Below are 16657 nucleotides of genomic sequence, written 5' to 3'. Positions count from 1 at the left end.
TCATGGCTGATCTACCTCATCTCCACTTTCCTGCATTATCCCCATATCCCTTAATGTTCAAAAATCTATCGATCTCTGTCTTGAATATACTTAACGACTGAACCTCCACAGCCCTCTGGGGTAGAGAATTCCAAAGATTCACCACCCTCTGAGTGAAGAAATTTCTCCTCATCTCAGTCCTAAATGGCCGACCCCTGGTTCTAGACTCCCCAGCCAGGGGAAACATCCTCCCAGCATCTATCCTGTCAAGCCCTGTTAGAATTGTGTATGTTTCAATGAGATCACCTCTCATTCTTCTAAACTCCAGAGAATATAGGCCTAGTCTACTCAATCTCTCCTCATAGGACAATCCCCCCATCCCAGGAACCAGTCTGGTGAACCTTCGTTGCTCTCACTATAGCAAGTATATCCTTCCTTAGGTAAGGAGACTAAAACTGTACACACTACTCCAGGTGTGGTCTCACCAGGGCCCTATATAATTGCAGTAAGAACGTTTTTACTCTTCTACTCAAATCCTCTTGTAATAAAGGCTAACATACCATTTGCTTTCCTAATTGCTTGCTGTACCTGCATGTTAACTTTGTGATTTGTGTACAAGGACACCCAGGTCCCTCTGAACACCAACATTTCCCAATCTCTCACCATTTTAAAAAATACTCTGCTTTTCTATTTTTCCTACCAAAGTGGATAACTTCACATTTCTCCATCTTATATTCAATTTGCCATGTTCTTGCCCACTCACTTAGCCTGTCTATATCCCCTTGAAGCCTCCTTGCATCCTCCTTACAACTTACATTCCCACCCAGCTTTGTATCATCAACAAACTTAGATATATTACATTTGGTCCCTTCATCCAAATCATTGATGTAGATTGTGAATAGCTGAGGCCCAAGCACTGAACCCTGCAGTACCCCACTAGTTACAGCCTGCCAACCCAAAAATGACCCATTTATTCCTACTCTCTGTTTTCTGTCCGTTAACCAATCCTCAATCCATGCTGGTATATTACCCCCAATCCCATGAGCCCTAATTTTGTTTAATAACCTCTTGTGTGGCACCTCATCGAATGCCTTCTGAAAATCCAAATACACCACATCCACTGGTTCCCCCTTATCTATTCTGCTAGATACAACCTAAAAAAACTCCAACAGATTTGTCAAACACGATTTCCCTTTCATAAATCCGTGTTGACTCTGCCCAATCCTATTATTATTTTCTAAGTGCCCTGTTACCGCGTCCTTAATAGATTCTAGCATTTTCCCTACTACTGATGTCAGGCTAGCTGGTCTGTAGTTCCCTGTTTTCTCTCTCCCTCCTTTCTTAAATAGTGGGGTTACATTTGCTACCTTCCAATCTGCGGGAACCATTCTAGAATCTATGGAATTTTGGAAAATGACAACCAATGCATCCACTATCTCTTTAGCTAACCCTTTCAAAGCCCTAGGATGTAGGCCATCAGGTCTAGGGGATTTATCAGCTTTCAATCCCATTAATTTCTCCAGTACAGTACTACTTTTTTTACTAATACTAATATCTTTCAGATTCTCAATTCTCGCTAGACCCTTGGTTGTCCACTATTTCCAGGAAGTATTTTGCGTCTTCTTCCGTGAAGACAGATACAAAGTACAGGAGACTTTGGTTTATCCAGAGGTTGTATGTCCGGAAACCTCGATCTACCGGCAGAAATCAGGAGCTGTTTTGTTAGGTTTTTTTTTCTTCTCGTGGCTTTGTTTTCAACAGTCGGGCTCTGGAAAGTCTCTGAAGCTGTTGCTAAGCTACAGAGACGCTTCCAAGGTACGGGCCGACTGTTTGAAGCTGTTGCTAAGCAACAGTGTTTGTTGTCAGATACGGAGATGAAAACCTCCGTATGCTTCAACATTAACTTTGTATGTCCGGCAGTTTTGATAGATTGGCAACAGCTCGGTCCCGTCGGTGCCGGACATAACAAAGTTTCCTGTATTTGTTTAATTTCTCTGCCATTTCCTTATTCCCCATTATAATTTCTCCTGTCTTAGCCTGTAAGGGACCCACATTTACTTTCATAGAATCATAGAAAGTTACAGCACGGAAGGAGTCCATTTCGGCCCACCGTGTCCGCACCGGCCAACGAGCTATCCAGCCAAATCCCACTTCCCAGCTCTAGGTCCATAGCCCTGCAGGTTACAGCATCCCAAGTGCACATCCAAGTACTTTTTAAATGTGTTTAGGGTTTTTGCCTCTACCACCCTTCCAGGCAGTGAGTTCCAGACCCCCACAACCCTCTGGGTGAAGAAATTTCCCCTCAAATCCCCTCTAAACCTTCCACCAATTACTTTAAATGTGTACCCCCTAGTTTTTGACCCCTCTGCTAAGGGAAATAGGTCCTTTCTATCCATTTTATCTGGGCCCCTCATAATTTTATACACCTCAATAAGGTCTCCCCTCAGCCTCCTCTGTTCCAAGGAAAACAAACCCAGCCCATCCATTTCGCTAATTTTTTCCTTTTTACAGACCTATAGAAGCTTTTACAGTCTATTTTTATGTCTCTCGCTAGTTTACTCTCATTCTATTTTCCCTTTCTTTATCAATTTCTTGGTCCTCCTTTGCTGAATTCTAAAATCCTCCCAATCCTCAGGCTTACTATTTTTGGCAGCATTATAAGCCTCTTCCCTTGATCTAATACTATCTTTAACTTCTCTTGTTAGCCACAGTTGATCACTTTTCCTGTGGGGTTTTTGTGCCTTAAAGGAATGTATATTTGTTGTAAATTATGTATTAATTCTTTAAATGCTAGCCATTGCTCGTCCACCGTCATACCTTTTAATATAGTTTCCCAATCTACCTTGGCCAACTCGCCCCTCATACCTACGTAGTTTGCTTTGTTTAGATTTAAGACCCTAGTTTCGGATTTAACTAAGTCACTTTCAAACTCAATCTAAAATTCTATCATATTACGGTCACTCTTCCCTAAAGGCCCCTTTACTACAAAGTTATTAATTAACCCTTTCTCGTTGCACAATACTAAATCTAAAATAGTCCGTTCCTCCTCAACATACTAATCTAGAAAACTATCTTGCATACATTCCATGAATTCGTCCTCCACACTATTACTGCAAATTTGGTTTGCCCAGTCTATATGTAGATTAAAGTCCCCCATGATCACTGTATTACCCTTGTTACATGCGCCTCTAATTTCCTGATTTATACTCTGCCCTACATTACAACTACTGTTTGGGGCCCTATAAACAACTCCCACCAATGTTTTCTGCCCCTTGTTGTTTCTTAGCTCCACCCAAATTGATTCTACTTCTTGATTTTTGGAGCTAAGATCCTTTCTCTCTACTGTCTTTATCCCATCCTTTATTATCAGGGCTACCCCTCCTCCTTTTCCATTTTGCCTATCTCTTCTAAAAGTTATGTATCCTGGAATATTTAGTTCCCAACCTTGGCTACTTTGCAACCCTATCTCTGTTATGGCTATTAGATCAAACCTGTTCATTTCTATCTGCGCTATTAATTCATCTATTTTGTTGCGAATGCTTCGCACATTCAGATATAGTGCCTTTAGCTTTGACTTATTTCTCTCTTTCCCTGATGTCACCTTAGTCACTGATGCCTTTGTTACTCTCTCTGTCCCTTCCTGACCCACTCTGCTTATTTTTACCCAAAACTCTACTCTGCTCTAGAGCCTTGACATTTCTCTCGCTGCTTTTAAATTTACTCTTTTCTGAATCCTCCCGCCCCCCTTCATTAGTTTAAAGCCCTGTCTACTGCCCTAGTTATTCGGTTCACCAGGACACTGGCCCCCAGCCCGGTTAAAGTGGAGCCCATCCCAACTAAACATCTCCCTCTTTCCCCAGTGCTGGTGCCAGTGCCCCATGAACCAAAACCCCTTCCTCCCACACCACTCTTTGAGCCACTCATTTAAACCGCTAATCTGCTTGTCCCTATGCCAATTTCCGCGTGGCTCAGGTAACAATCCAGAGATTATTACCTTTTGCGGTTCTGCTTTTTAATTTGGATCCTCGCTCCTCAAACTCCCTCAGCGGAACCTCATTCTTAGTTGGTTCCTACATGGCTCACGACAACTGGATCCTCCCCCCTCCCACTCCATGTTCTTCTCCAGCCGCGAGGAGATGTCTTTAACCCTGGCAGTACAACCTTCGGAACTCTCGGTCGCAGTTAAGAGAACAGTATCAATCCTCCTGACTATACTGTCCCTTACCACAACTACATTCCCTTTCACTCCCCCCACTTGAATGGCCTCCTGCACCATGGTGCCATGGTCAGCCTGCTCATCCCTCATCCACACAGGCAGCAAGAACCTCATACCTGTTGGACAAGGGCAAAGGCTGAGGCTCCTCCAGCACTGCACCTGGGGTCCCCTTACCTGCCTGAGTTGCAGTCACACCCTCCTGTCCCTGACCACTAACCAGACCACTACCTAACCTAAGGGGTGTGACTACCTCCTGGATCAAAGTGTCCATCCCTGATGCCCCGCAGTGTCTGCACCTCAGACTCCAGCTCAACAACTCTGAGCTGAAGTTCCTCAAGATGCAGGCACTTACTGCAAACGTGGTTGTCCGGGATCACAATGCTCTCCACAAACTCCCACATGCTGCAGTTACGGCACACCACCTGCACTGCAGTCCCTATATGACCTTGATTTATTTAATTAAATTTGTGATTAGGTAACTTAGTTTACAGTGTAGTTTCCTGACTAGTTACTTGGTCTAGTTTAAGTTATGGGTACTGCAATTAAATATCTACCTGTAACACAAAGCACTACAAGTAGTGTAGGCAAAAAGCAGCAACTCCTTCCCCCTCTTCTCCAAATTCCCAACCAAAGCACTCTGTTCAAGTCCACCCTGTTTAATCCCGCTCTGTGTTCGTGTAATCAAAACTGTTTTCCGCTTGTCGTAAATGATGAGAATGGTAGATTATGCAATTAGTACTTTTCCCCTCGATTGATCTCTCTGCCTACCTGCCACCAATGCTCCCTGTGAGCTGCGCTTTGTTCTGCGCGGCCTGTGTCTTTTAATGTGCGGTCCCTTTAAATTTCTGTGCATGCGCAATGTAAAAGCTGGTTAGCGGCCTGCGCGGGACCTTGCAGATGACCACGCGTGCAGCTTAGCGGAAACATTGCCTGGCACACACACTACCTGCCTGGTGGTCCCTCTATCTCTCTACCTGTGTATTTGTCTCTTCCACCTATGTAGATCTATCTCTGTCGATCCATCTGACTATCCATATCAATCTGTATCTATTGATCTGTCTATCGATCCATCTGTGTCTATCATCTCTCTACCTATTAATCTATCTTTATGGGTCTGTCTCTATCCTTTTCCATTTTGTCTCTGAGTCTGAAGAACATGGGTTCAAGCCTCACTCCAGTACTTGAGCACACAATCTCGGCCGATGCTTCACTGCAGACCTGAGGACGTGCTGCACTGTTGGAAGTGCTGCCTTTCAGATGAGACGCCCCCTTTGCCTGTTCAGGTGAATATAAAAGATCCCATGTCACCACTTCAAGAAATGAAAGCGTTCTCCTGGTATCCTGGCTTTCATCCCTGAACAAAATCCACTGAAACAGATGAATTGGTCATTTGCTGTTGGGGTTTATTCGCCTGCGTCATTTTCATAGGAGCGAGCCTCGGGACAAATCTTCATGCTTTAGTCTTTTGGTCTTAGCATGAGCATAATGATTACTTGCCACATAATTGCAGGCTGCACCTAACAGCAAGGGCAGCCTGATTCCCTAATGGACTCGCGCAATGTTCTTTGCTCAGCTATTGAATGGTTAGAACCCTAAGAAGTCTAAATTCCATGTAAATACAATTGCAATAAAAATTAAATTGCAAAGGCCCCGCATGCAAATGTAGAAACATAGAAACATAGAAGATAGGAACAGGAGTAGGCCATTCGGCCCCTCGAGCCTGCTCCGCCATTCGATGAGATCATGGCTGATCATCCAAACTCAGTACCCCGTACCTGCCTTCTCCCCATATCCCTTGATACCTTTAGCTCTAAGAAATATATCTAACTCCTTCTTGAATATATTTAAAGACTTGGCCTCAACCGCCTTCTGTGGTAGAGAATTCCACAGGTTCACCACTCTCTGGGTGAAGAAATTCCTCCTCATTTCTGTCCTAAATGGCTTACCCCTTATCCTTAGACCCCTGGTTCTGGACTCTCCGACCATCGGGAACATTCTACCTGCATCTAGTTTGTCCAGACCTGTCAGAATTTTATAAGTTTCGATGAGATCCCCTCTCATTCTTCTAAACTCCAGTGAGTATAAGCCCAATCGATCCAATCTCTCCTCATACATAATTTCTGCCATCCCAGGGATCAGCCTTGTGAATCTTCGCTGAACTCCTTCCATGGCAAGAACATCACAGAATCTACAGTGCAGATAGAGGCCATTTCGGCCCATCGAGCCTGCACCGACACATATCCCACCCTATCCCCGTAACCCCACGTATTTAATCCCCTAACACTAAGGGTCAATTTATCATAGCCAAATCAACCTAACCTCCACATCTTTGGACTGTGGGAGGAAACCGGAGCACCCGGAGGAAACCCACGCAGACACAGGGAGAATGTGCAAACTCCACACAGACAGTCGCCCGAGGCCAGATTTGAACCCGGGTCCCTGGCGCTGTGAGGCAACAGTGCTAACCACTATGCCACTGTGCCTTCCTCAGATAAGGTGACCAAAACTGCACACAGCTCTCTGATGCACTATCAATTGCTACAAAAGACTGGAGATTGAGAAAGTAATAAACAGGCTTTTATTACCAAAGAACAGAGCATGCCTCTTGTGGTTGCCTGGTATCCAAAAGGGCCGGAGGCTTCTGAGCAGCGACCTTTATACCCAGCCATGAGGGTGGAGCCAGGGGCGGAGTCAGCTGAGGCATGCACAGACAAGTACAACAATATGCAAGAGTGAACAACAGTACTAACAGTGAACAACAGTACTAACAACAGTGGTGAACAACAATACTAACAACAGTGGTTTACCACACTCTCCAAGTGACCACTCGTGCCTCAGCAAATGCAGTTGAACACCACTGGAAATAAACAACATTTCTACATCCTTTTTTTTCCTTTGATGTGTCAGGAATTTGGAGACACAAATGCCAATTTTATGAATAATGACAAGACTGACCTTTTCATATAAAAAAAAAAATTTTGCTGGTTTTTTTTTCATTCCTGCAGAAAGTAAATGTGTTAGTCAGGAACCATTAAAGTTAGCACTGTTGATAGATTGTGTTCATGTAGCGAGGAGAACAGATCTATCATCATAATTGACATACTTTTGGAATCCTTCAGGGTGCTGAAGGTATTGTGAAGGTCTTGTTTATTCAGCGAGCACAGAACGATCTTTCTGATCTGAGAAAACAGAACCTCCCGATTATGAGAGCCTTTAGATATGAGGAGATCTAATAGAGCTCAAAGTTATGAGAGGGTTTGATAAAGTAAATGGGGGGGGGGGGGGGTGGAGGAACTATTTCCGTTGATCAGTCAGTCAGGTACTAGATGGGATAAATTTAAGATTGATAGGTTAGGAGAATCTTTTTAATACATTTTTAGGCCACGGAATGCCCTACTGGGAGGAGCAGTGAAAGCAGAATCGATATTAGTCTGTTAAAAGGGAAGTGGATAAATATTTGTAAAATAAAAATTAAAACCGTCTTGAGGAAATGGGAAGGGACTAGGTGGAATAGGAGGAAGTCATTCAGCCCTTCAACCTTATTCCGCCCTTCAATCAGATCATAATAATAATAATTCAACTTTATTGTCATTGTACAATGCACAAGTACATGAACAACGAAATGTGATCTTGCAAGCTCCCATGAGTCCAGTACAAATAACATTAACATTAAACGTAAATAGCACCGTCCTGGGAGAAGCAAAGCCGCTGCGTCAGTGCGCGCCGCCATTCCATTTCCACCATTCCTCCTGTCCGACAATCTTCAGCCCAACGCCCGGGCCTGCTCACCAGCCACCCTCCCGGGGCTCCTTCCGTGACCTTCTCACCAACCGCCCCTCCTCGGGGCTCCTTCCGTGACCTTCTGCACCTGGTCTTCCCTGATGGTCACCCCTCCAGGCACTAACCAGGCCTGGCTCTGCTTAGCTTCCAAGCCTTGCCAGTGACCCTGTCCCTAGTCCCAGGAACAGGGCTGATCTGTACCTCAACTCCATGTACCGCCTTTTCTCCATATCCATTGACATCCTAACCCAACAAAAAATTATCGATCTCAGCCTTGAACATTTCAATTGACCCCCAGCATCCACAACCTTTTGGGGGGGGGGGGGGGTAGTTCCAGATTTCCACTACCCTTTGTGTGGGGGGCAAAAAGTGCCTCCTGATTTTTACGCCTGAATGACCCAGCTCTAATTATAAGATTATACCCCCTTGTTCTGTACCTCTCCCCCCCCCCCCCCCTCCCAACTAGAGGAAATAGTTTCTCTACATCTACCTTAGTGACTACCTTTATCATTTAAAAGATCTTGATTAGATCGCCCCACAGCCCAGGTAGCTCTTTCAGAGACCCAGTATAGATGCAGTTGGCTGGCCTGTGTGGTGTAATATTCTATGAAATGTTGTGGAGGGGATTGTGAAGATACTGTGAATACATTTTACAGGTGCTTACCCTGATCGACTTGTGGTCTGAGGTTTATAATAAATTAAAGGCTGCTACTTGTTTCAGTCTAGAGAAAAGACTTTGGGCTGGATTTTGCCGGCACTCAGAGGGTGGGTTTTGGAGGCGGGTCAAAGGTTAAAGTCGTTTTGATTGACGGCGGGTTGCGATCCCACCGCCATCCTGTCTCCAAACAATTTTCCTAAGTGTCGGGTCCCTGATTTGCGCATGGACCCGACACCTAGCGGCGGGAAGAGGATTAGAGACCTATTAACAGGTAGTTGCTAGTAGTTGACAGGCTATTTTTGAATTTTGCCGCTTCTGGCTCGGGTTTCCCGATGTCCGGACACCACGTTAGGTAAGTGTGGCGTGTTGAGTCTGCTGTAATGTTTCTGGATTGATGACCGCTGCAGAAGTGGTGTGAAGGATCCAATGTTGCACTGGTGAGTCTCAGAGGTAAGAAAATGTTGGGTGCTGCATTTTTAATACATTTACACATTTCTTTAGGTTACAAGTTTTGAAATCCATGTCCAGTGCCACCTCTTTGAGAGAACCTCTCTCTCCAGTGACAGATCGCTTCTGTTACCTCACCTGCAGCCACCATCTATACCAGCCTATGGAGGGAGTCATTGGAGAGCCTGGGTGCAAGAGGGCACCTTTGTGCAGTGATTGTCAGTGTTTGCAGCACCTCTTAGGCTGTCAAATACTGAGAAATCAACTGTCAAAATAAAATTGTGCGTGGTCCCTTTAAGGAAACCGGCAGATGACGCGTCATCAAATGACATCATCTGACCCACTTCCTCTTAATTGGCCGGCAAGCCCGCAGGGTGGGCTTAACAAGGTCAATCAACGTAAAATCACGCTTGTTGGCTGGATGCAGTTGGGGGGTGGGACTGGAAGCCGGAAACCACCTGACCTGCACCCAACCCACCTCCATTGATAAAATCGCAGCCTTAGAATGTGCTGTTGGAAAGTTCCTGATGTGAATGGACAGCATTTCTGTGTAAAACTTTTGGTGTTTAATTGTAAAGGTACCCGGAAGCAATCCACTGAGGTAGTAAAGGATTTAATTTCAGAGTGAGCTCCAGTGTATTGAGATTTGGGGATATTTAGCTCAAGAAATATCCTACATGAAAGCATGGAGAGGAGAGAAGGAAGTTTCTTACAGTTTAGGGTCCCATTTACATAGAATTTACAGCACTGAAACAGGCCATTCGGCCCACAGGTCTATGCCGCTGTTCATGTTCCAGCGAGCCTCCTCCCACCCCTCTTCATCTCACCCCATCGACATACCCTTCTATTCCTTTTTCCCTTGTGCATTTATCTCGCTTCCCCTTAAAGGCAACAATGCTATTCGTCTCAACCACTCCCTGTGGTAGCGAGTTCCACATTCTCACCACTCTCTGGGTGAAGGGGTTTCTCCTGAATTCCCTATTGGATTTATTAGTGACTATCTTATATTTTTGACCCCTAGCTTTGGACTCCCCCCACAAGTGGAAACACATCTACCCTACCAAACCCCATACATAATTTTAAAAACCTCTATCGGGTCACGTTAGGAAAATATAAGTGGTTAACTGAACATGTTGGGAGTATTGAAGCCTCAGGTGTTGGTGTCCCACCCTCCAGATGGCCAGATATATCTCTGAAGGAATAATTATTGTATGTATAAAGTATTTCCTCCATGTTGGACATTATGGGATATGTTGTAGTATGCAATATATGTACATTCTTTTGTAAAACTTAAAATAATTTTGAGTATTTCCATTAATTATAATGTTGTGATGTTGGATAATCTTATGTTCTCTGTTTTATGTTTTGCAGCATATCCTGTTGGCACTGAAATTTATCTTGGCATTTGCCATCTCTGATATACCAAGTGATATTCGTAATAAAGTAGCCAGGCTGGAATTCGAGTCTATAGAAGCCCTCAAACAAAAGGTAAAGAGGGGGCTTGCTTAAGATAGCTAATAAATTAGAAATTTAAGATGTGAAAAATAAGTCAACCTCGTGAATTTCTCAAATGTGGATGTGTGAGACATTTATGGGGAATTTCTGCCCTTTTCTGCAATCTCTTTCCATTGTACCAGTGGCTAACCAGTTATTCAGATAAAACACGAATGCTGAACTATGTGATTGCGATTTAACTGAATGACTGATCTAGTTAGCCATAGTATAGTTGAAAAAGTTTGCATTTATTAAAATATTAAGATAGCATTTTGACTGTCCAAATACATCCAATGAGTCTTTAATTTTTGTGTTCTCATTTTAATGAGTTCATTTGGTTAGCAAGCTACTCTTATACACAGCACGGTGGCATAGTGGTTAGCACTGTTGCCTCACAACGCCAGGGACCTGGGTTCGAATCCGGCCTCGGGCGACTGTCTGTGTGGAGTTTGCACATTCTCCCCGTGTTTGCGTGGGTTTCCTCCGGGTGCTCCGGTTTCCTCCCACAGTCCAAAGATGTGCGGGTTAGGTTGATTGGCTATGATAAAAATTGACCCTTAGTGTTAGGGGGGATTAAATACGTGGGGTTATGGGGATAGGGTGGGATATGTGTTGGTGTAGGGGTTACGGGGATCAGGTGGGATATGTGTCGGTGCAGGCTCGATGGGCCGAAATGGCCTCTATCTGCACTGTGAGGTTTCTGTGATTCTGTGAATATTTAAAAAGCTGCTAATTTTTTTTTTAATTATAAAGAAAGACTTGCATTTATATAGCGCTTTTCATAACCTCAGGACGTCCCAAAGCGCTTTACAGCAGATTAAGTACTTTTGAAGTGTAGTCACTGTTGTAATGTAGGAAACACGACAGCCAATTTGCACACAGCAAGCTCCCACAAACAGCAATGAGATATACAATCAGATAATCTGAATTAAGTGTTGGTTGAGGGATAAATATTGGCCAGGACACTGAGGATAGCTCCCCTGCTCCTCTTCCAGTGGTACCGTGGGATCTTTTACGTCCACCTGAGAGGGCTGACAGGACCTCAGTTTAACGTCCCATCCAAAAGACGTTATGATTGAAAGCCAATGTAACCTGCAATTTGGAAGGGACAGTACAGGCCACTGTGCATGTAGATGTTGGTTGTGATCGGTTGTTACATGGAAGAAAATTGAGGATGTAATTCTTTGTACAACCCAGTACTTGGAAAAGGTTTATGCAACCAGGTTAAATTTCACAAATAACTCCTGCCGCTGACGTCAACACTTAGCACCTGAGGTCAGACTTTGAACAGAGTTCAACCACTCCGTGGTAGCGAGTTCCACATTCTCACCGCTCTCTGGGTAAAGAAGTTTCTCCTCAATTCCCTATTGGATTTATTAGTGACTATCTTATATTTATGGCCCCTAGTTCTGGTCTCCCCCACAAGTGGAAACATCTTCTCTACGTCTACCCTATCGAACCCCTTCATAATCTTAAAGACCTCGATCAGGTCACCCCTCAGCCTTCTCCTTTCTAGAGAAAAGAGCCCCAGACTTATTTGCCAGTGGGTGTGTAATATAGATTCTTGGCTATCTGCTTTCAGCACTGAACGCTAGAGAGGAACATTCTGGAAGTGATTAATGTCTAAATATCTTTGGTAGTTTTCAGTTCGTATTTTTGCATAGCCACTAATAAAAAGGGAACACTGACTGGAAAAGGGGACACTGACTGGTTCCCATCAGTGAGGGGCCAGGCTGACACTCCACTGAATCTATTTTAGTTATTGGTGTTCTACATTCACTCATTTTCTTTCAAAGATGGCAGAAGCGGGTCATCCATTTAGTGATCTCAGCACAAGGTCAGAGCTGCAAGCACCACCTGTGGTTGAAATGATGTTTATTATCTCACTCAGCCATTCTGCTAATTCTGTTACACAGAAGTGATTGCGCTAAAAATGGAGGAGGGAAAATCCATCGTATCCTTTTAATGTTGCAGCTGCAAGTCATTTTGTATGAAAGCTGATCTTTCCTTTGGTAACATTCCATTTTCAACGCCAAATGATTCAATGCCCCTCATCTTTCTTGATCAGTATGCATGAAGATAAATGACCTTCAATACTAGAATCTGATGGCGAGCCAGCCTTTTGGAAATATCAAACATTTTATCATTTAGCATTCGCCCTTACTACAAATCGAAAATGTTCACTAAGATGAATGGCTGGTGAGAAACAGCCCTTGGAGGGGAAGTGATTTAAAAAGTTATATTTTGCTTTACACTCAGTCTTTTTCTTTTGAAGGCTGGCAGAAGTAGGCCATCCATTTAACAACATACCAACACTTGGTTAGGAACAGGGGGAGGCCATTCAGCCCCTTGAGGCTGTTCAGCTATGCAATTAGATCATGCGCAGATCTGTATCTCAACTCCATCTAACCACCTTTGCTCCATACTCCTTGATACCCTTACTGTACAAAAATATATCCATCTCAGTCTTGACATTTTCAATTAACCTCCAGCATCCACAGCCTTCAGTGGGAGAAAGTTCCAGATTTCCACCACCCTTTGTGTGGAAAAAGTGCTTCCTGATTTCAATTCTGAACGGCCTGGCTCAAATTATAAGATTGTGCCCCTTTGTTCTGGACTCCTTCCACCAGAGGAAATAGTTTCTCCGTATCTACCCTATTGAATCATTTTATCACTGGTTACTTCGGAATTTAGCTTCCCATTTTGCTTTGCAAGGTTATAAATGCAAGCTCTCCAAAATCAAAGCCCTTATCTGAATTATAAACAGAAAATGCTGGAAACGCTCAGCAGGCCAGGGCAGCATCTGTGGAGAGAGAAACAGTCAACGTTTCAGGTCAGTTCTGACGAAAGATCATCGACCTGAAACATTAACTCTGTTGTTCTCTCCACAGATGCTGCTTGACCTGCTGAGTGTTTCCAGCATTTTCTGTTTATATTTCAGATTTCCAGCATCCGCAGTATTTTGCCTCCTTATTTGAATGCTGTGGCAGCATATTTCAAAATTATCAGCAGTTGTATTAGTCGTAGTGCTGATGAGCCAGCCCAACAAGAATAAATTACCACCCAAGGTCACGTTCACCACATGGAAAACTGCCAGGGATCGGACTCTTGGCTAGACTGTCGCGAATTGGATAAATGAGGCTGTATCGAGCTTTTCAGCATTTTAAAACCTGACACTTGCTATTGGCACCAGTAAGTCAGGAATCCAATGTGTCCAGACCACCAGGGTGAGCCTCCCTGAATGGTGTATTAAGGGAGCCCAGGTACCACCACTGGAGCAAGCCAGGAATCGGATTGCATTCTCTACCATTACCACCCTAACAAAGGGGAAGATTGTCAGACTTGGGAATGAAGGCAACTGTCCAGATAGATCCCACATTCAAAGGAGGCATTTTCTTGGTTGTAGTCAGAAAGACGAGTTCAGGCTTGCAGTAACCCAGAGCAGTACATTCACAAGCTGCTGACAAATTACTTTCACATAATGGTGTACAAAATGATTCCAGTGTCATTATACAAAGAGTCAGTCATCGATATAGTGTGGCCAATCTCAGCATTAGTTTATCGCTCAGGCTGTTAAGAAATTGGAGTTTCTATGTTGAAACTCCCTTGATACACCATTCACGGAGGCTCAACTCCTCTAAGAAAGTCTAAATTGCAGTATTTATTAGAGCCATCTTTAACTCTTTCTTGCAAGCATTTGTCCACTGTCTTACAAAGACAGTTCAATGGGGCATAGCTCCTCGCCAGAGGGTACAACAGGTAGTTCGGGTCTTGGGGGGAACGTACAGCTCAGTCAGCCATGGTTCAGTGGGCAGCACCCTCGCCTCTGAGTCAGGAGATTGTGGGTTCAAGTCCCACTCCAGAGACTTGAGCACAAAAATCTAGGCTGACACTCCCAGTGCAGTGCTGAGGGAGTGCTGCACTGTCGGAGGTGCCGTCTTTCGGATGAGGCGTTAAACTGAAGCCCCGTCTGCTCTCTCAGGTGGATGTAAAAGATCCCATTCGCAGAAGAGCAGGGGAGTTATCCCCCGGTGTCCTGGCCAATATTTATCCCTCAATCAACATCACTAAAACAAATTATCTGGTCATTATCACATTGCTGTTTGTGGGAGCTTGCTGTGCACAAATTGGCTGCCATGTTTCCTACATTACAGCAGTGACTACACTTCAAAAGTAGTAAAGTGCGGTCATAAAAGGCGCTTTATAAATGCAAGTCTTTTTTAAAGGCTTGCCTTCCCCACTCCCTTGGCAGAAAACCTTTCAACTAAAGCATGTAATGGATGAGCTTTGGGTTGTCATTTTACAGTCATAAGCTGTTAAAATATTTTGGGAACAGGATTAAAAGGAATGGTGACAAACATAGACTGAAAGGACCAAATACACCATTTCAAAATGGCTCCTTGTCTGAAGCATTTTTAATACTTTCAACATGATGAGATGCCATTTAAATGCAAGTATTAATTAGGTATAAGCAAAGCCCTGGCCACTGGCATAATAGAAGTACTTACTAATTGGTTTCTCTTGGGTAAAGATTCTGCGATAACTTGTTTAAAGGGTATTTGTAAATGGACAGGATCAGGCTTTTTAATTTAAGTCCAGCGGCAGGGCGTATAGGGATTAAAAATAGCACCAACCTGCAGATCTCCTGTGACCTTTATAGTAAGTCGGAGGTACGCTGTTTTATTTCAACTGGAGAAGTCTAGTGTGACGCACACAAAATGTATTATTACATATTCCTAGCAGATCTCCTGTGGCCTTGTAAATGGAAATTGGGGAATATAGTTATTTTATAATGGCAGGAGCATTATACCTTTACAGATGCAGAATATTATATAATGCCGTAATGCTGCCATGGTGTTGCTCAGTGAGTCAGAGAATAGGCTGCTTTATAACAATAGGGGTGTTATCTGTAATGTGTGACCGCAAAAGTGTTGCAGGAAGTACATGTGACTCCAGTCCCACACCGTGTTTGACACTTAACTACCCTCAGGCTAACTAGGGATGGGCAATAAATGCCGGCCTTGCCAGCGACACTCACGTTCCAAGAATTCATTTAAAAAAACTTGCAGGAAGTACATGCTATACGAAAGACATTTAATTTAGATAGTTGATCTCTCTGGCGTTACTAACAAACTAAATGAGAAAAAAAATGTTTCTTTCTATAACTGTCCTTACTTGACACGGGTTTTATGTTTGCCCTGATGGTTTATGCAGAGTTTTTTTTTGTTAAACAGGCTCGATTTATTTTAATACAAAAGCAAAATACTGCGGATGCAGGAAATCTGAAATAAAATCAGAAATTTATTTTAAAGTAGTTGGGATATTGTAAATAAGTTGTATATTTTTAAAGCTTTTCGTTGGCATACATTTTGAAAATGGCATCTTGCCTTTTTTAAACAGCGGAGCCAGGAAATGGGGCTAGCTGGGCCACCGTATTCTTTTAAAAAGCCAGTCAGACAGCAGCATTCCATGGGGCCAAAGAGAAGCGATTTCATTGAATGATACAGCACAGAAGGGAGCCATTCAGCCCATCCTGCCTGTGCTAGCTCTGTGAAAGAGCCATCCAGTTAGTCCCACTTCCCCCCTGCTCTCTCCCCATAGCCCTGCAAATGTTTCCTTTTCAAGTATTTATCCCATTCCCTTTTGAAAGTTACTACTGAATCTGCTTCCATCACCCTTTCAGGCAGCGCATCCCACATCTGATAAATGAATAGTGGAGCTGGGTGGTAGGTAGTGAGGCTGAACCAAACCACTGCAGGCAAGGAGAGGGAGAGGTGTGGAGTGGGCAGTAAGGTCACCATAAGTGGGAAGCAGAAAAGGCGGATGGAACTGCCATAATCTGGGAACAAGTGGTGGGTTTGCTATGGAGGCTGCAGGGACACATTTCTAAATGTTGGCCGATGAGGCCCCGGGGAGTGTGCTAACAGTGCAATATATATTGCAGCTTCAAAATTTTAAAATAAAATAATTTAAGTTGTTGCTTTCTTATCTGCCCAGTTTAGAGATTTTTAGCCAGGGATTACAACAATGGCAGAAGTCTGAAACTACATCGTGACAGCAAATGTTGACGTATTGTTTTGCTA

The 16657-nt window shown here is 43.7% G+C and overlaps 1 protein-coding gene across 4 annotated transcripts in view; it reads left to right on the top strand.

The window, feature by feature from the left end:
• ano10a (anoctamin 10a) overlaps nucleotides 1-16657 on the top strand; it is a 127996-nt gene that overhangs the window by 93371 nt on the left and 17968 nt on the right. For all 4 annotated transcript variants that reach the window (XM_085993702.1, XM_085993704.1, XM_085993701.1 and 1 more), the window contains one exon: nucleotides 10452-10568. In XM_085993702.1, the coding sequence (XP_085849828.1) occupies nucleotides 10452-10568 (117 nt within the window). The remainder of the gene's footprint in view (nucleotides 1-10451; nucleotides 10569-16657) is intronic.

This window comes from Somniosus microcephalus, chromosome 7, assembly GCF_052327205.1.
Source record: "Somniosus microcephalus isolate GS21.2 chromosome 7, FLI_Smic_1.0, whole genome shotgun sequence".
In the NCBI taxonomy this organism is placed as follows: Eukaryota; Metazoa; Chordata; class Chondrichthyes; order Squaliformes; family Somniosidae; genus Somniosus; species Somniosus microcephalus.
The sequence above is the reverse complement of the archived record's forward strand: the minus strand, read 5'-3'. Positions and strand labels throughout refer to the sequence as shown.